The sequence below is a fragment of the Rana temporaria genome, chromosome 4 (assembly GCF_905171775.1).
Source record: "Rana temporaria chromosome 4, aRanTem1.1, whole genome shotgun sequence".
Taxonomy (NCBI): Eukaryota; Metazoa; Chordata; class Amphibia; order Anura; family Ranidae; genus Rana; species Rana temporaria.
The window spans coordinates 253,225,266-253,252,511 of NC_053492.1; the positions used below are offsets into that span (position 1 = coordinate 253,225,266).

The 27,246-nt window shown below is 41.1% G+C and overlaps 1 protein-coding gene across 1 annotated transcript in view; it reads right to left on the minus strand.

Annotated features, from left to right (window-relative positions):
* Window positions 1-581: 581 nt before the first annotated feature.
* LOC120937149 (troponin C, slow skeletal and cardiac muscles-like) overlaps window positions 582-27,246 on the minus strand; it is a 36,228-nt gene continuing 9,563 nt past the window's right edge. Inside the window, exons 2-6 of the mRNA XM_040350151.1 lie at window positions 16,698-16,728; window positions 16,000-16,146; window positions 13,977-14,091; window positions 6,425-6,561; window positions 582-838 (exon numbers count right to left, since the gene is read on the minus strand). Coding sequence (XP_040206085.1) covers window positions 807-838; window positions 6,425-6,561; window positions 13,977-14,091; window positions 16,000-16,146; window positions 16,698-16,728 — 462 coding nt within the window. The 3' untranslated portion in view covers window positions 582-806. The remainder of the gene's footprint in view (window positions 839-6,424; window positions 6,562-13,976; window positions 14,092-15,999; window positions 16,147-16,697; window positions 16,729-27,246) is intronic.

Below are 27,246 nucleotides of genomic sequence, written 5' to 3' on the forward strand. Positions count from 1 at the left end.
TTCAATGCGGATGACGCCACACTTGGGGCTGCTTTTGCTGATTTTGTGTTAGTAAAAGACGATTCGTGCTTTTCTGTCTGTTACAGCTTGATGAATTTGCTATCCCCATAACGAACGGCAGTTTTACCAGAACGATCGCTCCCGTCTCATAACTTGCTTCTAAGCATGCGCAGGTTTTTCACGTCGTTTAAGCTCACACACGATCATTTTTTACAACCCGAAAAACGACATAGTTTTTAAACGTTGTTAAAAAAAATGCATGTTCGAATTATTTTTTTGTCGTTTTTCAAAACTCGAAAAATGATGTGAAGCCCACACACGATCATTTTAAATGACATTTTTAAAAAACTTCGTTTTTTACAACCCCGAAAAATTATCGTGTGTACGCGGCACTCTATCCAAAACGAAAAAAAAAAAACTTTTGTCCTTAGTTCTACTTTAAATGCTCTCATTGTAGGATTTTCTTTGGAAAATTACTTATATAAATATAAATGAAAAAAAAACTGTACCTTAAAATCATGTACTTTATTCATGGCACACAGGCATCATATTAGTGAATGTACCGGTAGTCAAAATTACTGTAAAGTCATGGTGTCCTTTGTTTTAATAATCTCCCATTTTAAAGATATTAGATACTTTGAAATATTTACAGCGTCTAAAAACCTTGTCCTTTATTTATATATGACATTTGAAATGATATTATATATGTTCATTGTAGTGATGATTGTATTGTTTTGCGATACAGCACAAAATTAAGAAAAACACTGTAGAGGTGGAACTGCATGGAACTCGTTCTGCCCTTCCATTTATTCAACTCCTTTCATAAACTCCAGGAATTCTGTAAAACACACAGATGCATTAACATTATTAAAAGGTTTAAAAGCATTCATAAATCACTTAACTTTTAACAACCTTGCGGGGTACAGCTTTACATTAAAGCCATAGGTCATAGGAGAGAGGGCGGGGGGATGTTTTCCCTTTGAGTGATGAAAGTTTGCAGAGAGCAGGGACCTTACACAGACTGACATTGGGAATAATAAGATATTTATATAAAATATGTTTACTTGGTAAAATAAATGTAAAAATATATATTTTAGTGAGGGAGGATTTTTCATAGTTAAAAAACATTTTTGCTGTGCCGCATTCTTTTATTGTAGCACCACAGAGGAATAACCTTCACTGCATCTAATATGTATGTGTCAAACAAATCATTTTAGTTTATTCTGTGATTTGAAAATTTTCTTGATTGTTGACATTCGACATCAAGTGTGCCACAACAAAATAGATTGCTCCATCAAGCAAAAAAACTAAAAAACTTAACAATGTTTCAAAACTGAATTTAAAGGATGGTAATACATTATATATGATTTGCAATCTGTTACTTCTATTTGTACATATGTAATTTTCCAGTGGCAAGTTTAACAGAATGACAAGCATTTTTAAGAGTTCTGTAGATTTTTCTTTTGGTATTCAGAACATAAAAACAACAACAACATATCATGGCCACAGCATTGACAGTTGCTAAGCAACTGAGACCTCCCCTCGCGATTTAGGGAAATTATATATAATTATGATTACATAAGGCGAATATGCAAAAGATGAATGTGTTTGGCTTTTGTACAATTTTATATACTTTTGGGTTACAATTTCGAAAAAAGAAAGTTTCTTAGCATTTCCGTCTTAAGTTTGTGTTACTTAAAGTGATTGTAAGGCTTCATTTTTTTCTTTTAAGTAACATACTTACCTCTACTGTGAAGTTAGTTTTGCACAGAGTGGCCCCAATCCTCGACTTCTTGGGTCGCCCAGCAGTGCTGGAAGCTCCTCCCTGCATCGTATAACCCCCTAGGAGAAACGCTCTCCCGGGGGGGGGGGGGGGTATCCTTGCGGGCGTGTTCCTGAGTAGAGCATTCAGCATCCATAGAAGCCGAATGTAGGACTTGGCCCCGCCCCCAGCGCTCGTGTCATTGGATTTGATTGACAGCAGCGGGAGCCAATGGCTGTGCTGCTATCAATCTATGCAATCAAGAGCCGAGAACCCCGGGCAGAGAGGAAGAGTGCATCTCCGGCGGGGGTACAAGACTCAGGTGAGTAAAAGGGGGGGCTGGGGGGTCCGTCAGTAACAGAAGTTTTTTCACCTTAATACATAGGATGCATTAGGGTGAAAAAAAACATGAGGGTTCACAGCCCCACTTTTAATCTGATATTATCCTTGTTAGACCCCCCCCCCCCGATCTATTTCAATATTTTTGTATTATAATATACTTACTTGTTTTGCTTGTTTATATATACATACGTGTGTATGTATGCATAAACATACATATATATATATATATATATATATATATATATATATATATATATATATATAAATAAAATCTAAATATATATATATATATATAAAATACTGAATCTTTGGTATAGATAATGACTAACGGCAGCCTTTATTTCAGTTTTCTCCATCCCTTCCCCCCTCCTTTATTTGTCTTTACTTTAGCTGTATAGGTGTACCACTGATCATCTTGGTGACCTCCCAGTCCTACAGTTTGTACCCCATTGGGGTAGGCTGGCCTAGGTCGCCGAGTACCATATTCTTTTTCTGTTAAATGTTTGCCTGTACATGGTGATTATACTACTTAAGTTGTATATTGAATGCAACTACCTCAAGTGTTGTAAATTGATAAACCCAATAAAAATTTATTGATAAAAAAAGAAAAAGTTAATTTGCACAGCCCTAATATATATATATATATATATATATATATATATATATATATATATATATATATGCATACACTCTTCCTTGCAGCACTCTGCCATTCAGAGAGGAGATCTGTGTAATCTACCTGCCAGCACATGTTCTCCTTGCCGGCAAATACGGAGTGGGAGAGCTTACGCATTTCTCTTATAAGCAGAGCCACTCAGTGGGAGATCTTTCCCATCTCCTCACCAGCACACAGCGATAATGCTAATGAAGCACATCTGGCACACCCTGTGTGCACATCTATGTGTGTAGTGTAGGCACTTTTCAGCAATGCATAAACATTTTTTTCAGTATCTTCTTGCTCCTACACATGCCTTCAGCATGTATGGCCCAAACCCTATTCAATTCACTGGGAAAATCTGTTAGCAGGACAAGATGCATTCAGGCTTTTAAATGAAGTGAGTTAAAGTGCATTTATTTCTTATATAAGTTATTGTTCTTATATTCTTGTATAAGTAAAGCCAAAACCTTATTCTGTTTTGGAATGAGTAGTGAAGGTAGTGAACCTCCAGTGAGATTTTTCTTCATTTCCCATCCCGGAGACACAACAAAAAGTATGAGCAGATATCCCCAAGGTGGAGAGAGTCCTACTATATGCTACTGAAGCCCCTAATCTGCATTAATTTCAGCACACTATAAGATTCCACTTTTAATTACAGTCCTAACTATCCAATTCACATTTGTAAGCCCTGATGAAGGAGTGTTCAAGCCAACAAAAAAGCACTGGATGTATAACTCAACCATCACCCTAATATGAAGTATTTTAAAATCTTCTTGGACTCCATGATTAATGATTTGACACTTTTATTACAGCATTCTGGACACTGTGGGGTTGATTTTTCTTAACCGGGTAGGGGGGGGGGGGCGGATACCTGTCTTTGACAGGTATCCTGTCCTCACTTCCAGGAGACCGGGCCACAAAGAATTACATCCTTCCCTTGCTGCCTGACGAATTACATCAGTGGCTCAGCTCCCTCCTCCTCCCTCCTCCTTCCCCCGCCGCCAGGCCAGTAGGAGAGCGTAGCAGTGCCTCACGCATGCGCATTAGGGACCCGGCGTGAAGCCGTAATGCTGCACTGCCAGTTTCCTTCCCTCAGCTGCGGTGCTGACAGGTAAGTGTCATATTAACCACTTGCCTACTGTGCACATACACCCCCTTCCTGCCCAGACGAAATTTTAGCTTCTGGCACGGCTTCGCTTTAACTGACAATTGCGCGGTCATGCGACATGGCTCCCAAACAAAATTGACGTCCTTTTTTTCTCACAAATAGAGCTTTCTTTTGGTGGTATTTGATCGCCTGTGCGGTTTCTATTTTTTGGGCTATAAACTAAAAAAGAGCGTAAATTTTGAAAAAAAACCCACAATGGCCCAGATTCTCAAAGGACTTACGACGGCGTTGCCCATTGATACGATACGATACGCTACGCCCGCCTACATTTAGGCCGCTGACTGTGAATCTGGCCCAATATTTTTTACTTTTTGCTATAATAAATATCCCATTTAAAAAAAAAAAAAATTTTATCTCAGGCCGATACATATTCTTCTACATATTTTTGGTAAAAAAAAAAAATCGCAATAACCGTATAGTATAAAGTTATATTGCCTACAAAATAGGGGACATAATTCTGATTTTTTTATTATTTTTTTTTTTACTAGGAATGGCGGCGATCTGCGATTTTTTTCGGGACTGCGACATTATAGCGGACACATCGGACACTTTTGACACATTTTTGGGACCATTCACATTAATACGGTGAACAGTGCTATAAATATGCATTGATTACTGTATAAATGTGACTGGCAGGGAAGAGGTTAACCACTAGGGGGCGGGGAAGGCTTTAAATGTGTAGTCAGTGTTCTAACTGTAGGGGGAGGGGGATGACTGGGGGAGGTGACCGATCTGTGTCCTCATGTACAAGGGACACAGCATCGGTCTCCTCTCCCTAACAGGACGTGGATCTCTGTGTTTACACACAGAGATCCACGGTCCTGCTCAGTTACTGGGCAATCGTGGGTGCCCGGCGGCCATCGCAGCAGCTACTAACAGTTTAATAAGGACACTTACCTGTCCTAGTCGCCAGCAATGTCGGCCCCCGCCGAGGCCAATCCTCGATCCTGGCAGCTCCAGGCACCGCCATCCACAGTAAGGGAAACAGGCAGTGAAACCGTGTGGCTTCACTGCCCGTTTCTTACCGCGCATGCGCGAGCAGTGCGGCGCTTTGTGAATGGGCCGGCTGCTTTTTGGGATACACACGCGCCCCATTCACAAGAAGAAATCGAGTGTAGGACGTGGAAGAGGATCCAACGCAGAGGATAAAGAGGCAGATTCGGGACAGCTATTTTGGGTAAGTAACATTTTTTTTTTTCATATTTTTTTTTGGAGTAAAAAAAAATTCATGGTGGAACTCCACTTTAAGCTTTGAAAAAAAAAAACCCTATGTGAAGTGGTTTTTTTTGGGTCCCTCGGCTCGTAAAAGCTACCTAACCAGAGCCATTAACCTCCCTGGCGGTATGATTCTTTCTGGTTTTAGGTGCTGAAAGCGGTACCATTATTTTGCAAGGAAATTTGGCGTTTTACATTGTAGGCCTGTAATTCTTAGGAATAACTCACTTAAATCTGTCCGAACAAGAGTCTAGTAGACATCTTAGGTATTAAAAAGTTTGAAAAACAAAATCATAAATTATAATATAATAAATAATTATAAATAATTATAACAAATAATAATATAATTTTAATAAAAATTATTCAATAATGTAATCAACTCAAAATCACTGAAATTTGCAAATTTGAAAGCTGCAGAATTGTCACTGTCATTACTTTTATTCTTTTATGACGAATTTCCCCACAAATCGCTATCGCACAATTCTGCAAGTGATTGTAATTTATTATCGCTGTTTTCTAGCTGGTCTAAAACCACTTTTGACATAAAGGGACACTTTTGGTTGCTATGGACAATCTACAGTTTGCAGGCAGAAAGAACAGTTTTTATTATATAAAAGAACATGTAGGGCACTGGGCAGACCACTAGGAACAAGGGGGATGTATATTTTTTACATACAGTACTGTAATCTATAAGATTACAGTATACTGTATGTATTGTGTTTATTTACTTTTTTGAATTTGGCACAGTTCTCCGCCCCCGTGCGTCGTAACGTCACAGGGAACGGAGCTCGGCGGCACACAGGGACACTGTACATCGAGCGAGGAGACACCGCTCAATCACACAGCGCGGCGGCATCGCAGGATCCAGGAGACAAGGTAAGTAAACCCTGCCTGTGGCTGCTGCGAGGCGATGCCGAGTCTGGCTCGGGGTTACCGCTTTTGGTAATGAAATACCACCCCGTGCCAGACTCGAGAATACCGCCAGGGGGGTTAAGTTAAATTTTGGCCTTGATTATATTGGATACCAATAATGGACCCATCACCCCATACCTATACCTTAGCAACAGAAATCTGACAAAGGGTTCTACCCCTTCCTCATTTTATCTCAGACTAAAAGTTTTGGATCTACATACAATAAATACATGTTACATTTTTATAACCTATTTATTTTTCTCCTATTTTCATTTGGACACTAATGTCTCACAAATGATGCTCCTGCCACAAAAACAAGTAATTATAATAGCACTATGTCCTTGTTCCACCCTGAAGAACTACTCACCATCGTAGTCAATTTTGTCATCATTATTTCTATCTCCATCTAGCATCAATTCCTCAATGTCATCCTCTGTAATGGTCTCTCCAGTTGATTCCAACATCGCCTTCAACTCTTCCAGGTCTATGTAACCATCAGCATTCCTATAAAAGTTGAGGTTTCCATGTTAAAAAGTGTGCATCTACCGGTAATTTGTTTGATAGATGTATGCTCAATTGACATAAAACCTAACTATTTTTTTCTTGGACAATTAGCCTACCTTACAGTATGTTGATTTGCACAGTCATACAAAAATAGTTCCTTAGAGGTAACAAGTAGGGTTGTCCCGATACCGATACTAGTATCGGTATCGGGACCAATACCAAGCACTTGCCCGAGTACTTGTACTCGGGCAAATGCTCCCGATGCTTCACCCGATACTTGTACTGTCAGGGGTGATCAGTGCATGGGGAAGTTACAGGCACCAATCACCACTATATAGTGTATCCCAACATGTATTCCTCCGTGTATTCCCTCAGTGTATTCCCGCCGTGTATTTCCGCCGTGTATTCCCGCCGTGTATTCCCGCCGTGTATTCCCGCCGTGTATTTCCGCCGTGTATTTCCGCCGTGTATTCCCACCGCGTATTCCTCCGTGTATTCCCGCCGTGTATTCCTCTGTGTATTCCTGCTGTGTATTCCTCCATGTATCCCGCCGTGTTTCTCTCCCCTTCCGTGCTCCTCCTCCACCCCCTGGAACTGTCAGGATGGAGAGCGGGGTAGGAGCCGGTAAATCCGGCTCCTTACTGCTCCGAATGGACAGAGTCAGTGATCACTGACTCGGTCCATTCACATAACTGTAGGAGATGTAACTGTCAGCGCAGATACAAAGTACATATATGGGTAGGAGTATGGTGATTAGTCCATTGGAAATAGTTGTAACAGGCAGTTCAATGGTTAAAAATGCAGGTGATGTGGCTGTTCAATGGCGGCTGCTGTCCTCAGAGAGCTGACTCTGTGGTAAACAAAAAAGGGGTAGAGAAAGGAAGCGCCACCTAAGTGCAGTATTAAAGAGGTTCTTTTAATGACACATTGTAAAAAACACACTTACAAGAAGGTAAGGAAAGAAGGCTCATCTGTAACATCCTGTAGTCCTCGTCTCGGATCCATGGGCTGCTTTAGAAGTGAAGAAAGCAGATTTTGTGGAGTCTTCAGGCCTGTCCTGTGGCCTTCAGGATGTAGTCTGTTCCAGCCTCACAGGTCACGTGCTCACATCCTGAAGGCCACAGGACAGGCCTGAAGACTCCACAAAATCTGCTTTCTTCACTTCTAAAGCAGCCCATGGATCCGAGACGAGGACTACAGGATGTTACAGATGAGCCTTCTTTCCTTACCTTCTTGTAAGTGTGTTTTTTACAATGTGTCATTAAAAGAACCTCTTTAATACTGCACTTAGGTGGCGCTTCCTTTCTCTACCCCTTTTTTCATTCACATAACTGAAACATCGTAAACTGTGATTACAATGTTTCAGTTTATGAATGAAGAGAAGACGCTGTCTTCACTCCATTCATTTTCAGCGCAGCTGATGCTGCTGAGAAAGGGGAACATGTGTCCCTAGTCCCTTTGTCTGTCTCAAAGGGGAGATGTCAGAGGTCTGTTAAGACCCCTGATATCTCACCAAAGCCCCCCAACAGGGCTGAAAAAAATAAATAAATAAAGAATAAAAAAAGTTTAAAAAAATTATAAAAAAATTATTGTAGAAAATAATAAAAAAATAAAAGAAAAAACACACTGACACGGTCTACCCCCCCCCCCCTTAAAAAAAAGAAAGCATTATAAATAAATAAAAAATTGTAAAAATAAATATTATAAAAAATTAATAACAAATTGTTAAAGATAAAAAAAAAAAATACTGACACATGTGCTGCTGTCACATGAGATAAAAAAAAGTATTGGTATTCGGTATCGGCGAGTACTTGAAAAAAAGTATCGGTACTTGTACTCGGTCTTAAAACAGTGGTATTGGGATTTTTGTGCAGGTCCAGTGGGAATAGAGAATGTCAGTCCCCCAGGAGCAGTCCATTCACACTGCAACCTTTTTCATGCATAATGCTAACTGCTACCCATAACCATGTCATTTTCAGTTTGTTCCTTTTAATCTATGAAGATGTCATCTGTAAACATTTATCATTTATGGGTAATGAAATCTATACAATTGCTACAGAAGGTACTTTATTATAATAAAAAATATGCTTTTCTTTTCATGTGAAGCAAGATGTGATTTCCCAACACATAAAACATTTACATTTCTCTTCCATAAAGTCATTGCAGTTGTACTTTGAAGTTTGTAGATTGAATTTCCCTCCATCTTTCAGTAAAACAGTCTCATTGCGTTTCCCATTTTGCACGGACTTTAAATTCACATTATAGGTATTCCCTGAAATGTACTACATTAATTTGCAGAGAGGTCTGTACATATAAAGGGGTATGGGGGGCTTGGGAATCCTTTTTATTCCAAAAGTAGGCAGTACAATTTAGGGCTTGCTCACACCAAAACATTGTGGAATGCCACAGTAAATTGCGTGGAGTACCACAATGTACAGTAACTCCACAATGCATGCATTGATGTGTTGCAGTGCCAATAAAGCTGAAGTTTAGGGAATTCTTTTGGGGGATACAGTCCCCTTCACAGCTGCCAGATACCGCCCTAAGCATCTATCTTTTGGAAATTGTAATGTTAACATCAGTGATTCCTAATCAGAAAAGTTGCCATGCTTGTTAAACCCTCTTGCCACCTCCACTAGTCATAGAACGTCTCCTACTACACTCCCATGATGCATCAGTTAAATGACATTATCTCCTCCACCCATGCACAGAACTCATTGGGAGTTTAATAAGATACGTTTTATGAATGGCAGAAGAGGTAGCAGGGGATGGGTGAGTAGTGCAGCTTTCCTGATTAGGAGCCACTGCTGTTAACCTTCGCAGCTCCATAGAACAGCTGCTTAGTGCAGTATCCAACCTTTGCACCAAAACACATTTTCAACTTAAAGAGATACTAAAGGATAAAACAATTTGGGGGGTTAAAAAAGATGTTATACTTACCTGCTTTGTGCAGGTGGGAATTATGGGCACTGATGAGGCGGCACTAAAGGGCCTTGATTAGGGGGCACTGATGAGGAAGCACTAAGATGCCGCACTGATGGGCACTGATAGGTGGAACTGATATGCGGCACTTTGAGGCGGCATTGATAGGTGGCACTGGTGGACACTGATAGGCAGCATGGATAGGTGGCACTGATGGGTGGCACGGATAGGTGGCACTGATGGGCAGCACTGATGAGCAGGCACTGATAGGCACTGAAAGGCAGCACTGGCTGGCATCACTAATGAGCACTGATTGGGGTCACTTATGGGCACTGCTGGGGCTTTACTGTAATCAGGGCACTGATGATAAGTGCCCTGATTACCTGCCCTAGTCTCCCCTGTGAGAAGATGTCGCTGAATGGCTCTCCTTGTCACACACGCGAGAGCGGCCGTTCTGGGCCACCGTCATATGACCTCATCCCAGAACGAGAACTGATCTGCCATCATTTGAGGGTGGGCAGGCAAGAAGTGGTTAAATATAATAAATATAAATTTACCATCTCTTGTGTCCAGGAAATATCTGACGTATGATCAAAAGATTAACGAAAAGAACAAAAAGTGCCTGCACTCACAAAGATTTATTAGAAAAATTTGAATATATAAATATATTTCACATTTATGTGTAGAAAGTGTCTAAAAATCAAATCTTGCTGTTCGTCATCACCCTGTTTATATGAAAAGACAGTGGAAATTAATATCCAATATTCCATATGGTTGGTATACTTCCATATCTGTAACAATGAAGAGATGTTGCAAAAATGACATTCAGTAAGCACACATGAGACACCATTTTTTTATGGAAACCTGTGCAATTGCTTTAGTATTTAAGCATAGTACATGCTAATAATCCATTGTGCAGCATTGTGATGGAAGTGTACACATGTACACGTAATGAGTGCATCTTTGGAATCATTTATTAACAACAGGGACATGCCAGCATATAACATGTGTTGTTCAATAACCTATATATATTATTACCTGAAGAAGTGTTTAAAGGGGTTGATTTACTAATGACAAATAGTTTGTACACTTTACAAGGAATTATCACTTTGCAAGGGGATTTCTTTTAGTTTAGTGAATGTGGCGAAAATTCAATTCAAGTGCACCCAATAATTTTTAAGTAAAATTAAAAATAAAACACTGTATTTTTTCTTGTACATGATTCTAGACCCCTGAGCATCACCACCCTGAATGGACAACCATTGGGAGATAGCCTTGTAAAGTTTGAGACTATGACAATGACCCTTCAGGCACTCCATAAAGAAGAAATCATCCTGTCTCTTATTGATTCTCCACTTCTGCCTGTTATCCTTGGTTACAACAACACAACTCTTCTTTTGATTGGGAAAATGGAGAACTAATCTCTTGGGGGCCGTCCTGTTATCTAAACTGTTCGTCTCAACCCAAAAAACGTTCTGGTTGTCTGTTGGCTTCCGTGGCCATCCCACCATACCATGGGTTTGCAGATGTATTTTGCAAGCAAAAGGCAGAGGTTTTACCTCCACATCGTTCTTTTGACTGTGCGATTAATTTGATTCCTGGAGCACCACTCCCCAAAAGGAAGGACCTTTTTCATGATTTCAGCTTCAACAGTTTTGTGATCAACTATATCTACGACATTTAAATTTTTTCCAAGACTTATCTAGAGCACATCTCACATGTAAAGCGTGTATTAAAATGACTGAAAGAAAACCACCTGTATGCAAAGATCGAGAAATGCAGTTTTCATCAAAGCCGTATTTCTTTCCTTGGATACATCATAAGTGCTATCGGTTTCCAAATGGACCCTCAAAAACGTTCTGCTGTCTTGCAATGGCCCCAACTGACTACTTTAAGAGGGCTCAAAGCTTTCTAAGGTTCGCAAATTACTACAGGCGCTTCATCAAAGGTTTTGCCTCCATCGCTGCCCCCCCTACTGTGGCTCTCAGAAGCGGAATCAGCTTTCTAGCAATTAAAAGACATGTTCAGCAAGGCTCCAGTTCTTCAACATCCAAATCCCTATCTCCAGTACATTTTAGAAGTTGACGCCTCCGAAGTATGAGCAGGTGCCATGCTGTCCCAGAGACAGCCTAATGCCGTGTACACACCATCACTTTACGTGATGAAAAAAAACGACGTTTTAAATCATGAAATAAAACGAGGTTTTTGAAACTTCATTTTCAAAAACGACGTTGCCTACACACCATCGTTTTTTCAAAATGCTCTAGCAAAGCGCGGTTACGTTCAGCACTCTTTTCCATTGAAGCTAGCTTCATAACTTGCTTCTGAGTATGCGCAGGTTTAAAAACGTTGTTTTAAACATCGTTTTGCCCACACACTATCATTTTAATTGACACAAAAAACAACGTTTTGAACAACGACACAAAAAATTGAAGCATGCTTCAATTTTTTTTTGTCGTTTTTCACAAGACATAAAAAAACGTTTTCCCCCACACACGGTCATTTTAATTGACTTTTTTTAAAACGTCGTTTTTTTCATCACATAAAGTGATGGTGTGTACGTGGCATAAGTCCAGGAGAATCCATCCAGTGGCGTTTTTCTCTAGAAAGTTTTCTCCAGCAGAAATGAATTATGATGTTGGGAATCAAGAACTACTGGCCATCAAATTGGTATTGTCTGAATGGCGACATCTTCTGGAAGGGGCTCGCAAGCCATTTTCTATTCCGACTGACCATAAAAACTTGCTGTATCTTTAGACTGCTAAATGTTTGCATTCACGTCAAGGTCGATGGGCTCTGTTTTTCTCCCATTTTAATTTTGTTCTTTCTTATGTCCCTGGGCATAAGAATAAGAAAGCCAATGCTCTTTCCAGACAGTTCGCTACTGCTAAAGAAGATCGACCTACCGAGCAGAATATAATCCCACCTTACAAAATTGTCACACAGATCTCTACGGCTCTTTCCCAACAGTTTCAAGGCTTGAATATGCCACCAGGTCGCCTGTTTGTAGCCCCTAGCCTAAAAAAACCTATACTCCTCTGGGCATTTAATGGTGTGTTATTCGATCATCCTGGTGTCACCATCACTCTTAAGACCTTGCAGCATCATGTCTGGTGGCCAAACCAGAAAAAAGATGTTACTTACTATGTGGCTGCCTGTTTAACTTGCACTGCTAATAAAGTACCCCGCACATTGCCTACTGGACTGTTACAACCACTTCCTGCATATCGCTAGCCTTGGACCAATTTGATTATGGACTTCAATACAGAGTTACCCAAGTCTGAGGGCATGACTGCTATATGGGTCATAGTAAATCGCTTTTCCAAAATGTCTCATTTTGTACCACTCCCAGGATTACCTACAGCGTAATCACTGTCTTACCCTCTTTTTTTACCATATTGTGAAACATCATGGCATACCTACCAATGTTGTTTCAGACCGCAGATCCCAGTTTGTTTACCGATTCTGGAGAGCGCTCTTTAAGAAACTAGGAGTAACATTCTCACTCACTACCTCACATCACCCTCAAACAGATGATCAAACCAAACGCATGAACCAGACACTGGAAACATATCTTCGACATTATGTCAATGCAATACACTCAAAATGGTCTGGGTATTTGCCTTTGGCTGAATTTGCCATTAACTTTTGTTGGCACAGTGCTCTTTATACCACACCATTCTACGCAGCCCTAGGCGATCACCTTCAGACTTTTCCCCTACCTAAACCTTTTTCTGGTGTACCAGCAGCAGATCAGCGGGTGGAAAATATTGTGCTACACTGGAAAAGACTTGCTTATTACTACGAAAGTCATCAGGCAAGTATGCGCTTTTCTCCATCAAATGAAGACCCCAATTTCCTCCATATGTGGTGGGGGACAGAGTTTGGCTATCAACCAAATACGTGACACTGAAACAACCTTTTACCAAATTGGGCCCTCAATTTATCGGCCTTACAGAATTATTGCTCGAGACTCTTAAACTTCAGACTTCCATGCCTCCTTTCCCACTAAGCTCTACTAGGCCCCCTGCCTACTAAGCAAACAGGCAGGCATTGCGCTTTGAATGCATATTAAAATTACATTTTTATTTTGACTGGAGTGTCATTTTTTGGAATAACTGAAATGTAAAGAAATAATTGTGGTAAGAAAGGTCTCATAATCTACTGTGGGCCCAAAGCTTTTTTGGCTGGTAGTACATGTACTATGGACTTTGTTAAAATCACAAAGAAATGAAGAAGGCACGTTATTGGCTCAAAGCCCTAGTTTGTTTTGTGATCAGTAAGTAATACGTTTCTGGACAATGGCATTTATGAGGTGTGATACTCGATGGAGGGCAACAATATAAAGACAAATTATAAGACTTGGACATATATTGTGGGCCATTGGGAGACATTTACTTTTTTAAGCCACTACAGTGCTACTTTGGCTTTGAGCCTGAGATCTCAATACTACTAAAGGCATGATGTGCAGCTTTTCTAATGTCATCTCTTACTTGTCAAACATCCGGAAAATTTCTGATAATTCTTCTTCCGATCTTCCTTTGGTTTCATCCTTCATACATCGAACCATCATAACCAAGAACTCATCAAAATCTACAGTGCCACTTCCTGATGTGAAAATAATCAATCAGTTTCATACTACAAACACTACACAGACTGTATGTTCTCATAGCTAAACAATTGAATAACCTAATTACTGTGTTCAAGAACTAGGGAATATTAAAATTCAAAACAAATACAGTACTAATTGTTTGTTAGCTCATTTATTTTTGACAGCATACAACTGACAGTTTGACATGCGATTTTGAAAATAAGTTTTTTTTGCTTGACTATTTTTTAACTAAACATAGTTTACAAATCATTTATAACAGTTTTATGACCTCTTATGCTTTCACACTTTTTGTCAAATTTCTTTAATATGCCTAGCCTGTAACTATGACAAATGCCAGCAATTAGGGATGACATCTAATAGAAATAATGACTGTGTAAGTGTTTAATTGTTTATTACCGCAATAACCTGAAACCTTCAAATTTTACATTGGCAGTGAAAAGTCTTAATTATGTGACAAATTAGATCACCAGGTTCTATTTATAAAAACAATAATTGTGTGTGAATGTCGTTAACTATATCTAGTTTGCTTGGGTCAATTTATGTGTATGTAACTATCTGACATATAGTAATATCAGAGAAGTGAGCAACATTAACATGTGTAAAAGGACCGTGGAAAATATTGCCTTTTGGAAAATGCACAAACAGACCCCTCTGGCCCAATCACGTAATTACGTGCAAGAAAAAAAAAAATATTTTTGCTTGTACATAATTGAATGATGGAAGTCAACAGAGCTTCACCTCATTCACTGAGCTCTGGGGAAAATGTTACTAAATAGTGCAACTTCACTTGCAATTTGAATAGTATATTTGCTTTAAATAAATTAACCCTGTGTGTAGGGTTGGGATCCCTGGGAGCCTCACACAGGACAGGACATCAGACAGCTTCCTTTAAGCCTGTAAATAGTTGAAAGGGCCTCTTTCCCTTCCTCTTTTTGAAGTCACTTTGACCCACAGATGGGTTCTATTTTAAAATGCATAATTACGAGCGGTCTCCTATATGGTTAGATCACTGATGTCGTCTGATGGATTCTAAGGCTCCCAGTTTATTTAAATCTAAGGAAAGCTTGGTTTGAGTTATACTCTGAGGCCCCGTACACACGACCAGTTTCCTCGGCAGAATTCAGCTTCCGACCGAGTTTCTGGCTGAATTCTGCCGAGGAAACTGGTCGTGTGTACACTTTCGGCCGAGGAAGCCGACGAGGAGCTCGACGAGGAAATAGAGAACATGTTCTCTATTTCCCCGTTGTTCTATGGGAGCTCTCGTCCCGCCGAGCTCCTCGGCGGCTTCAGGGCTGAACTGGCCGAGGAACTCGATGTGTTTGGCACGTCGAGTTCCTCGGCCGTGTGTACGAGGCCTGAGCTGTATTTGACTTTATCAACCCATTCCCCTCCCTACGGGAGACCCGTCATATTTGGACGACTGTTGCTGATCGGATGTATGGCATCACTGGATCTCCTTATTCATTTTTTTATTTCAATCTGGCTCCCACGCTCAGTCAATGAGTTTGATTGATGCGTATGTCCATACCTTTAGTAGATGAAACGCTGTGTTTTTTTCCCTGAAGAAGACATATGGCGAAACATGTAGAATTATGAACGTGGATACAGTGAATCAATATTACCAATAAAGTGTTTCCATACACCTATGGATATGGTTGTATTGTACGCATTGGTTTTATGATATTGTACATTTAAAAAAAATATTATATATTTTTATAATTATTGTCTACTTATTTATACTTTAGTGCACCCATAAAGTCCCATATCCCCCAATTTTTTTTTTGTTGTATAACGTATATGGGATGTTGGTGCCATACTTAATGAAATCATTGATACTGAGCTCTGACCACATATTTTTAAAAACTTCAGAAGAGTCTAGGCAGAGCACAATTTGGAGCACTCACCATCTTCATCCACTTCATCTATCATCTCCTGCAGCTCCTCAGGGGTTGGACTTTGTCCAAGCATTCTCATTACCTTGCCCAATTCTTTTGTACTGATGCAACCATCTTCTGCATCTTGTATAAAGACGTCAAAGGCTGCACGGAATTCTGTGAATAGTAGAAACAAATAAATCAGCTTTATTGATTTGCAGAAAACTGTGGAAATTTGTATTCGTTTGGAAAATGAAAATAGATTTGAAACCTATCTGGATAAAATGTAGGTTGTTTAAGCATTGCACAACATGCCTGCACACTGTGCTTTAGCACATCCACCTATAGTGTACTCTGCAAGAGCATGTAACAGAGTGACAATGCAGGAGAGCAACTGGGAAACAAGGACAAGCATTGTCACCTTATAACTAGAAGTGCCTGAACATAGGCTCCCATTTCTCCCATGATATAGTGCTGGGTGCCTGAATTCCCAATCATGTGCCCAATCATACTGTCATGTCATGTGGAGGTGAGATACTTGACCCCATAAAGGTTCTAAGCATACCAACGTGGAACATACGTAGAGCATACATAGGACTTTTTAACTTTCAGGGAACAAAAGTATCAACAACATAGTGTGTGTGGACTCTTAAGTGGATGGGCAAAGCACAAATTTTTATATAGGACAAAGCATGTAAAAATATTTACAAAAAAAAGTGAATAGTCACCATTCTTTTGTTCTTCTGTAAGTTGCTCTACCTGTAAATAAGAAAGCAAAAGCATAAGTGATGCAATAACTTAAGATAACAGATTACACATACACTGTGGTGTACCACTGTGACCCAGAGATGCATGCACAACTGCCAGGAACCGATAGAGGTCCAGTACAGTGTTACCAACCGTCCATAAAATTCCAGTTGGTAAAAATAGGCACTTTTCACCTTTCTAATTGTCTGTGGACAGGAGACAAGTGCCTGTAAAAACCTACTTGTCACTGGTTCCGAACTCCCACCACGACAGATTGACTTGTAGTTTTCAATGGATTATAGTATGCTGGTCAGTGCCCTCCTATTCCATTAACATGTTCTGCAGCTTTGTATCTGTCTGGTTGGGCAGAGAGCTGTACTGTACAACATGTTTGCAAGAGCCTGAGAATGCATCCGTGATCCACTGAAATGCTCTGCAGGCTCATGAGAAAAAAAAAATAAGAAATGGACACTTTTTACTTGCAAAGGTGAACCTTAGCCTTTAAAGAATAATTTCACTTTTGAACAAAAATTAAATAAATGCACATTTTTTATTTATTTTTGCAGGTAAATAAAATGCATTTTTTTGGAGCCTGTAAAGCATTCCACCAGTGATCAACAGATCACTGGTTCCATGCAGGTCTCCTTCAGACCTGTCAGTGTATCTGTGTGGCATGCATCCCATATGGGCAAACAGATACACTGACAGGAAGAATAAATGAACTACCATGGCATTTTGGTAGTTCATTGAGAACTACAAGCCGACATCCACAAGGGAAATCAGGACTTGTAGTTCATTCATATGCAGATCTCTGTGTATGAGTGACGCGGCCGGGTGGTCATTATGATTTGAAAAATGATAGCTAGTACAGGGAATTTCTCCCTGTACTGCTGCCACAGGGGGATCGGGCAGCGGCTGCAGCATTAGGAACATATTACATGTTCCACCCTAATAAACAGGTGTAACATGTAACATGTTCCCAAAGGTGAACTTTAAGTATTGGGGTTAATTTACTAAAACTGGAGAGTCCAAAATCTGGTGTATGGCAGCCATTCAGCTTCTAACATCAGCTTGTTCAATTAAGCCTTGACAAAGAAAAACAAATGGAAGATGATCAGTTTCTATGCAGAGCTGCACCAGATTTTCCACCCTCTAGTGTTAGTATATCAACCCAACTGATTATCTTAATTCATAATAGAAATTTCTGTCATATTTCAGGTTGCCAGCAAAACAATGCCACAATAGAATAGCTGTACCAAAATATTGTGTATTGTTGTTATGAGGTAATTCTTGGCTGACTCACATAATGAAAACCAATAAAAGATTGTGATATGAGCAGTGGCGGCTGTTGTTGTTTTTTTTCTTGGGGGGCAGTGTATGACTTTCTCTATGCACACAAAAGGCCTATTTCTCTCAAATATTGCTCACAAATCTGTGTAAATCTGTGTTAGTGAGCACCTCCTTTGCCATGATAATCCATCCATCTCACAGGTGCAGGGCCGTCTTAATAGCATCATGGGCCCCTGGGCAAAGTAATGCTCTGGGGCCCCTACAATGGAGACAGTGCAGGTAAACATAAATCAAGTAGGTAGGAGGTAGGGGATATCTAGGGTGTAGAGGGGTCAGAGTGCTGGGGGGATATCTAGGATGTAGAGGGGCAGCCCGGGCTCAAGGACCATCTGCTTTGGGGAAAAGGCAGGGGCCCACATGCAGATGGGGCCCATGGGCAGTGCCCAGGTGTGCCCTCTCATTAAGACAGCCCTGCACAGGTGTGACATATCAAGATGCTGATCAGACAGCAATATTATTGCACAGGTGTGCCTTAGGCTGGCCACAATAAAAGGCCACTCTAAAATGTGCAGTTTTATCACACAGCACGACGCCACAGATGTTGCAAGTTTTGAGGGAGCGTGCAATTGGCATGCTGACTGCAGAAGTGTCCACCAGAGATGTTGCCCTTAAATTTAATGTTTATTTCTCTACCATAAGTCGTCTCCAAAGGCGTTTCTGAGAATTTGGCAATACATCCAAATGGCCTCACAACCGCAGACCACGTGTAACCACAACCAGTCCAGTACTTCCACATCCAGCATCTTCAGCTGCTGCAACAATCGCTTTGCATAACCAAAGAATTTCTGCACAGACTGTCAAACCATCTGAAAGAAAGCTCATCTGCATGCTTGTCGTCCTCACTGGGGTCTCGACCTGACTGCAGTTCGTCATTGTAACCGACTTGAGTGGGCAAATGCTCACATTCGATGGCGTCTGGCACTTTGGAGAGGTGTTCTCTTCACTGTACAGGGCAGATGACATACAGTGTGTATCGCATTGTGTGGGTGAGTGGTTTGCTGATGTCAACGTTGTAGATCGAGTGGCCCATGTTGGCGGTGGGGTCATGGTATGAGCAGGCATATGCTATGGACAACGAACACAGGTGCATTTTATTGATGGCATTTTGAATGCACAGACATACTGTGACGCAATCCTGAGGCCCATTGTTGTGCCATTCATCCATGACCATCACCTCATGTTGCAGCATGATAATGCACGGACCCATGTTGCAAGAATCTGTACACAATTCCTGGAAGCTGAAAACATTCCAGTTCTTGCATGGACAGCATACTCACAGGAAATTACACCTATTGAGCATGTTTAGAATGCTCTGGATTGGCGTGTTCCAGTCCCTGCCAATATCCAGCAACTTCACACAGCCATTAAAGAGGAATGGACCAACATTCAACGGGCCACAATCAACAACCTGATCAACTCTACATGGTATGCGAAGGAGATGTCCTGCACTGAGTGAGGCAAAGGGTGGTCACACCAGATACTGAGTGGTTTTCAGTAAAACTGCACATTTTGAGTCACCTTTTATTGTGGCCGGCCTAAGGCAAACCTGTGCAATAATCATGCTGTCTAATCAGCATCTTGATATGCCACACATGTGAGGTGGATGGATTATCTCGGCAAAGGAGAAGTGCTCACTAACACAGATATAGACAGATTAGTTAACAATATTTGAGAGAAATAGGCCTTTTGTGTACATAGAAAAAGTCTTTCAGTTCAGCTCATGATAAATAGGAGCAAACACAAAAGTGTTGCGGTTATAATTTTGCTCAGTGTACATATAAATATGTACATATGTACATATAAATACATATATTTATAAAAATACACTTACAATACACTACATACAGCTGCATCTCTAGCTTCAGTACACTTATAGTATATACCATACCATAAGATTGGTACTGGACTTTATAGGCACTGAGAAAAAAAGTATTTAAAAAAATATTATTTTTATTTTACGTGTGAAAGTGCTTCTTAAGGAGCTTTAGGCACATATTCTATTAAAATGGAGAGACAACAGTAATAAACAAATTGGGCTAGATTCATAAAGCTTTTACGCTGGCGTATCTATTAAAACGCAGCGGACGTTAAAAGTTGCGCCGTCGTATCTATGCAGGGTATTCTGGAACCTAGATGCGCCTGAAATCTGGCTTCAGCGGACCTATGTAATTTGCCGTACGCCGTCGTATCTAGGGTGCATATTTACGCTGGCCGCTAGGGGCGCTTCCATAGATTTACGCGTAGAATATGTAAATGAGCTAGATACGCCGATTCACGAACGTACTTGCGCCCGCTACACCGTTTACGTAAGGCCCCGTACTCACGACCAAACATGTCTGCTGAAACTGGTCCGCAGGCCAGTTTCAGCAGACATGTTTGGTCGTGTGTGGGCGCGAGCGGGCCGAATTCCAGCAAACATTTGCCCGCCGGGCCTTTTCCCAGCGGACAAATATTCCTGGACTTGTTTTAAAACAGTCCGCTGGAATCCTGCCCGCTCGGACATGTACGGTCGTCAGTACAGACCTACCGTACATGTCCAGGCGCCCGCCGTCCCTCGCATGCGTCGAATGACTTCGACGCATGCGTGGAAGCATTTTAAAGGCGGGCCGCCCACGTCGCTGCGTCATTGTCGCGGCGACACCGCGTCATCGACGCGGCGACACCGCGTCATCGACGCGGCGACACCGCGGACACGCCCCGCGTATTGTTTACGCGCGGACTTCTGTACGATGGTGTGTACAACCATCGTACAGAAGCCCTCTGGCAGACATGTATGGTGAAAACGGTCCGACGGACCGCTTTCACCATACATGTTTGGTCGTGAGTACCCGGCCTAAGGCTTACGTAAGGCTTACGTCCGACGTAAAGTTTCCTCTGCTATATGTGGCGCAGCCAATGTTAAGGTATGGACGTCGGAACAGCCGTCTGATTTTACGTCGTTTACGTAAGTCGTACGTGAATGGGGCTGTGCATAGGTTACATTCACGTCGTTCGCATTGAGCCGCCGTATCTTAGGGAGTAAATGCGACGTGATTCTGAGCATGCGCGCGTATGCGCCGGTCGATCGGCCCTTCATTTACATGGGGTCACGGCTAATTTAAATGAGGCACGCCCACTACCTGCCTACTTTGAATTAGGCGGGCTTACGCCAGCCCATTTACACAACGCCGGCGCAACGTACGGCGGCGAGATCTTTGAGAATACTGTTCTGGGCTCCCTGTTTTACGTCGGCGTAGCGCATATGAGATGCGCTACGCCGGCCAAAAGATGCGCCGAGCTACCTGAATCTAGCTCAAAATCTTTAAAACAGATGACTGATGTGCATCAATCAATATTTAACAGGTGTATTGAAATAACACATGCTGGCTGTTTGACAAAACACACATAGAGCAGGGGCCCAATAAACCCAGTGCAAAGAAGACAGACTGCATCTATGGGGATGAAATAATAAGGATTGGGTATGTATACCGTCACAAACATTGTAGCCATGAAAAAAATGTGTAATGTAATGTGTAAAGTATGAAAACCCAAAAGAGAAAAACGATTCAAACTTACAGTATACACAAACAACCAGGGGTACGGATCAAAGTTGAAAAGTGTCCGAAGTACGGCGAGTGTTGCAGACATATGTCCAGATTTCCGAACTTACCCAGATCAATGGATAATGTGGAAGAAACCCCAGTTCTGCAGTAGTTACAAAAGTACCATAGTGTGTTTTTTTTTCTTCCGTATCGCTCGAGAGTGGATTACATCGTTGGAACTTTTTTTTTTTTAAATAAAAGTCTTGTCTCAAACTGTCTCCTGTGTTTTTTTAACATTTTGACACTTTTTTTTGAGATGGTAGGGGTACAATGTACCCCGTTACCAATTCACATAGGGGGGGGCCGGGATCTGGGGGTTCCCTTTGTTAAAGGGGGCTTCCAGATTCCGATAAGATTCCCCCGCCCGCAGACCCCCACAACCACCGGGCAAGGGTTGTGTGGATGAGGCCCTTGTCCCCATCAACATGGGGACATCCTTCTCATGTTGAGGGCATGTGGCCCGGTACGGTTCCCCCCTCTTTTCCTGCAGCCTGCCAGGTTGGGTGCTTGCATAAGGGTCTGATATGGATTTTTGGGGGGTAAACCCCACGCCATTTTTTTTTAATTTCGGTGCGGGGTTCCACTTAAAATCCATACTCGACCTGAAGTGTCGGGTTTGGATTTTTGGGGGGAACCCCACGCAATTTAAAAAAAATTGCGCAGGGTTCCCCTTAATATCTATACCAGACCTGAAGGGTCTAATATGGAATTTGGGGGGGACTCCTACACTTTTTTTTTATTTTGGTTCGGGGTTCCTCTTAATATTCATACCAGACCCAAAGGGCCTGGTAATGGACTAAGGGGGGAGCCCATACTTTAATCTGTATTGCTGGGATCCGACAATTCAGTTTTAAATGACTTTTTTCTTTTAGAAATGTCATTTTGTGCAGGGACTTTTATAAGCATGGGAAACATGCGCTACTTTACAGGCATAGTATAGACACCCCCCAGGTACGAAATTTAAAGGAATATTTCAAAGCATTAGCGTAGGAAAGGATAGCAAACACATACAATCAGTATATGGCTGCAATATAACAGTCGCCGCCCAGGGGATCAGTCAGCATGGTGAGAGTGTAACAAACAGCACCATTGCGCCCAGTTAAATATGCATCACAAGGCAGTGTTCGAGCAGTGTTCGCGGTGACGTCATACGTTCGGACCACAAGGTCATCAAGAATGCCCCAAGATACTACATTTCAGCTATTTACTGATGGTATATATTTGCTATCCTTTCCTTGGCTTCTATGCTAATGCTTTGAGGTTATGTTACAAATGTTTTAGGATTGTTCCTTTCTTTCAAAGACATCACCACCCCTTTTCTGCAGTTACTGGGAACTCATTTTTCTCAAAAGCCTTGAATATCTCATTGTTGTATAGGACTTATAGGCTCTCTATCCCTCTCCTTTATTTAGTGTATCAGACCATGGTACTTTTGTAACTACTGCGAAACTGGGGTTTCTTCCACATTATCCATTGATCTGGGAAAGTTTGAAAATCTTGGGCCACAGCCATGATATATCCTTTATATTATGCATTTCCATAATTGATTCAGTAACAAGAAGTTACTTTACCACTCTTATGCGGATGACACACAACTGTATTTTCGCATCTGCAACAAAAAGGATCATTATCTCGGACTAGAGAAATGCCTTACTTTGATAGAAAATTTGATGACGAAGAGTTATCTTAAACTCAACGGCTCAAAAACAGAACTTCTCGTGTTTCACGCCAATCGAAAGAATCATCCCGCAAAAATATGGACACCCCCGCCCATTCTGGGTCAAACCATCACCCCTAGCACCAAAGTCAAGAGTCTCGGAGTCATCTTCGACACCTACATGACAATGGATGCACAAATAGGGTCAGTAGTCAGCGGATCCCACCATCTGCTGCACCTACTACGCAGACTCACTCCCTTTATTCCAAAAGAAGTCATAGCAGTGGTTATGGGAACAATCATCAACTCCAGACTTGACTATGCAAATGCCCTATATCTCGGACTTCCAAAGTACCAAATCACTCATCTGCAAGTCGTTCAAAATACGGCCGCTCGACTTGTGACTGGGAAAAAAACATGGGAATCAATCTCACCTTCACTGAGATCCCTTCATTGGTTGCCAGTAAAAGACAGAATCACTTTCAAGGCACTCTGTCTAACGCATAAGCGTGTTCAAGGAAATGTCCCCCAATATCTATGCGAAAAACTAAAAGCTCACAACCCCAATCGTGTTCTGCGATCCACCAACCAAAATCTACTCCAGATACCCAAAGCCAGATACAAGTCCAAAGGAGAACGAAGATTTGCAGTCCAAGAACCCAGACTATGGAACGCGCTCCCAACCAGCATCCGATTGGAGGAGAATGGTTACCAAGCGCCCAGAGGCAATTCAGTTTGCATGTGTTGCGCTATATACGTTTCTCACTCACTCACTATTATATAGACCAGTCATACACATGATAACACATGTCTGCAACACTCGCCGTACTTTGCACTTTTCTACTTTTATCCTAACCCCTGGTTGTGTATACTGTAAGTTTGAATATTTTTTTTAATTATGTTTTTACACTTTATAAAGGACTTTTTGTTCCGTTGCACATTTTTTTCATGGCTACAATGTTTTTGTGATGGTATACATACCCGAGCCTTCATTCCCCATAGATACAGTCTGTCTTCTTTGCACTGGGTTCGTTGGGCCCCTGCTTTATGTGTGTTTTGTCAAACAGACAGAGTGTTTTATTTCAATACCTGTTATATTTTGATTATTGGTGTACATCAGTCATCTCTTTTAAATAATTATTATTTATTACTATTGTATCTTAATTTTAATAGAATATATGCCTAAAGCCCCTTGAAGAAGCGTTCACACACATACGTAGAGCCGAGCCACTGCACGTTTACGACCTACCCGTACCAAGCCTGCTAGTACTCAACAAGGACATCTTTATGATCTTTTCAGGATTCATTTTTGGATTATGGGTTATGTGCTGAAATAGTTTATAGACGATTCTTACTTTGCAAAGTCTTTAAAAAAATTACTGTTTATTTGGTTGTTCATTCTAATCAATTTGTAATAAAATGTATATATTTTTTTACATTTTGTATCTCAGTGCCTATAAAGTCAAGTACCAATTTTTCCAATATTTCTTGCCATATTGTCAAGCATATTACTACCTTCATGATAACACTTGTTGCACCGTTTCTCTTCTGTCATTGGATGATACTAGGCTATTGGCATTGGATAAGACAGGGCTTTCCAAGCTAAGCCATGAATGGATGGGGTGTCTCAGCCAATGGGCAGGGATTTTATTTGGTCCCTTGGCCTGCTGGGAGAGCCTATTTATTTGGGTGGAGTCAGGTGATCTGGGTTCTGTGCCACCTGGACAGCTGTCTGAGGGCTAACAGTGGAAGAGCTCAGGGGATCCAATGGCTATTGGATCCGGAGTCTAATGAAATACTGGGAGTTTGTTTAGCAAAAATCCACAGTGAGTGATTGTGGAGTAAACAAAGAACTGTTTGAGTTGCCATTGCCAATAGTTGAATATACTACCGTTAGTAACTACTACAAGACTGTTGCCATAGGAGATACTGGTCCTACCTATACAGAAGTGGTGTTCAGCTGGAGGCCTTCACCTGTATAACTGTCTTCCTATAGAAGTCTCGGAGTCTGTTAATTATCATTGCATCTACTTAAAGGCTTCCTGACCCTAACCCTCTCTCGCCCAGTTCTGTTCAAGAGACAATAAATCTAATTACATTCAAAAAGAGTCTGCCACCCACCATTTCATCTTGCATTACACCCACCGAGTCTTGTAACCCACTCTACACAGGATGTCAGCTGTCCCTGACACTGGAGGTCACCACTTGGCCTTTGGAAGTCTCTGACCTTACTACGCACTATTGGACAAAGATTAAAGGCTAGACAAGAATGAACAGATGTCTCCATTAAATAAGGCAACCAATAGATGGATACTCTGTTTTGTTTAAGTAGTAGGTTGACTGGAAAAAATCGGACCTGATTGCCCCATCCACACACTTGATGTAGATGGGGGATCCTCCCTGCTGAGCTATTGTATTCTGACACCAGGGTGATTAGGGGGGGGATCTGTTGTACAGAACTTGTTGGGTAGATTTACTACTGTAAACCTTACCTCCCTGCCAATACATGGATGGAAATTCACCTGATCCCTGCTGAACTGGCTGAATTTCGATCCATGTATTGCTGGCTACCTGTTCATTATCTGGAATGCTAGGACCTACCATTGTTAATCATACGACTTGCAAACTTAAGTGACCCACAATCAAGTAAAGTTCTTCCCTTCCCTCATTAAAACGGTTGTATTGCCCACTTGGTGATTTTTACCTACAGGTAAGCCTATAATAAGGCTTACCTGTGTGTAAAATTAATATATCCTCAACCTTCATGGTTTTGGAGATAATTACACTGCATGCAGCCTCTGACGTCAGTGGCACATGCGCTCTGAAGGTCCGGCATATCGTGACTGAACTTCAGAGCTCCTTACTGTAATGGGGGGCCGGCAGAGACCACGAACCCGGAAGAAACGCAGAGGGAATGTGTCAGCCACCTCAGCAGTGACTGGGCGCTGCTGCGGGGGCTTTGTTCTAAGGTAAGTATTTCATAATGTGCTAGTATGTGATGCATACTAGCACATTATGCTAAAGTCTTGCTGTTTTTTTGGGGGGTGGTGTTTCAGCAGTTTACAACTGCTCTATGATGAAGCACAGATCGTGAAGGTTACATATAGATTATCCAACTTGGTAAATCTCTCTCAACCATAGAAAATGCTTCCAACATGGAAAGTGCTTATTATTGTCTCCATGTTAAATTACCCTATATTTGCTCAAGCAACTTTTTCATCCATCAGATTGTTGGTAGGCTAGGCCTTTTTATGCCCAACCTAAATGGCTAATAATGAATTACTATTTGAATCATATCAGGATGATAATCTATTATTCTACTATAGATAGAAGTACATACGGTATGTATTGTATTTCCAAAGAAAATCTTTATTGCATAGAATTTTACAAATACCAGACTGTATGGACAAAATTGGCTAAAGATTTTGGTTAGTAAGTGATTAGCATAAAAAAATATATATATTTATATATATATTTTCAGTTCTCTGTTGGGAGCACAATATCATTTTAGGGTGAAATGTGAAACCTATCTGTCATCAACTCCCTCAAGGAAAGAAATATCAGCTGTCCAGCAGTCGTTTTATTGTCCCAGCCTTGTAATCTGTCTAGAATAGATGCTAAGGCTTTCAGTAAGTTTAGATGACATGTGCTTGTTACTACTTTTGTACTTGGCGTAACTTAATCCTTACTGCATGTGTCCTATTTTTGTATGATGGCCATACACAAATAGATGAATGTGTTGAGTGTCACCTGGACCCACCATAATATTCTTCCTGATTCAGATGACAGGTAAATATGGTACAGATTTCAGGAATCTCAGATGAAAAGAATGATCATTTGGAGATTTGGATTTAGCTTAAGATTTGCTCTTCATAAGAATAATACAAGATTGGCTATTGTGGATCTTCCTGAAAATGTTAGTTACCTAGTTACTATGCTGAT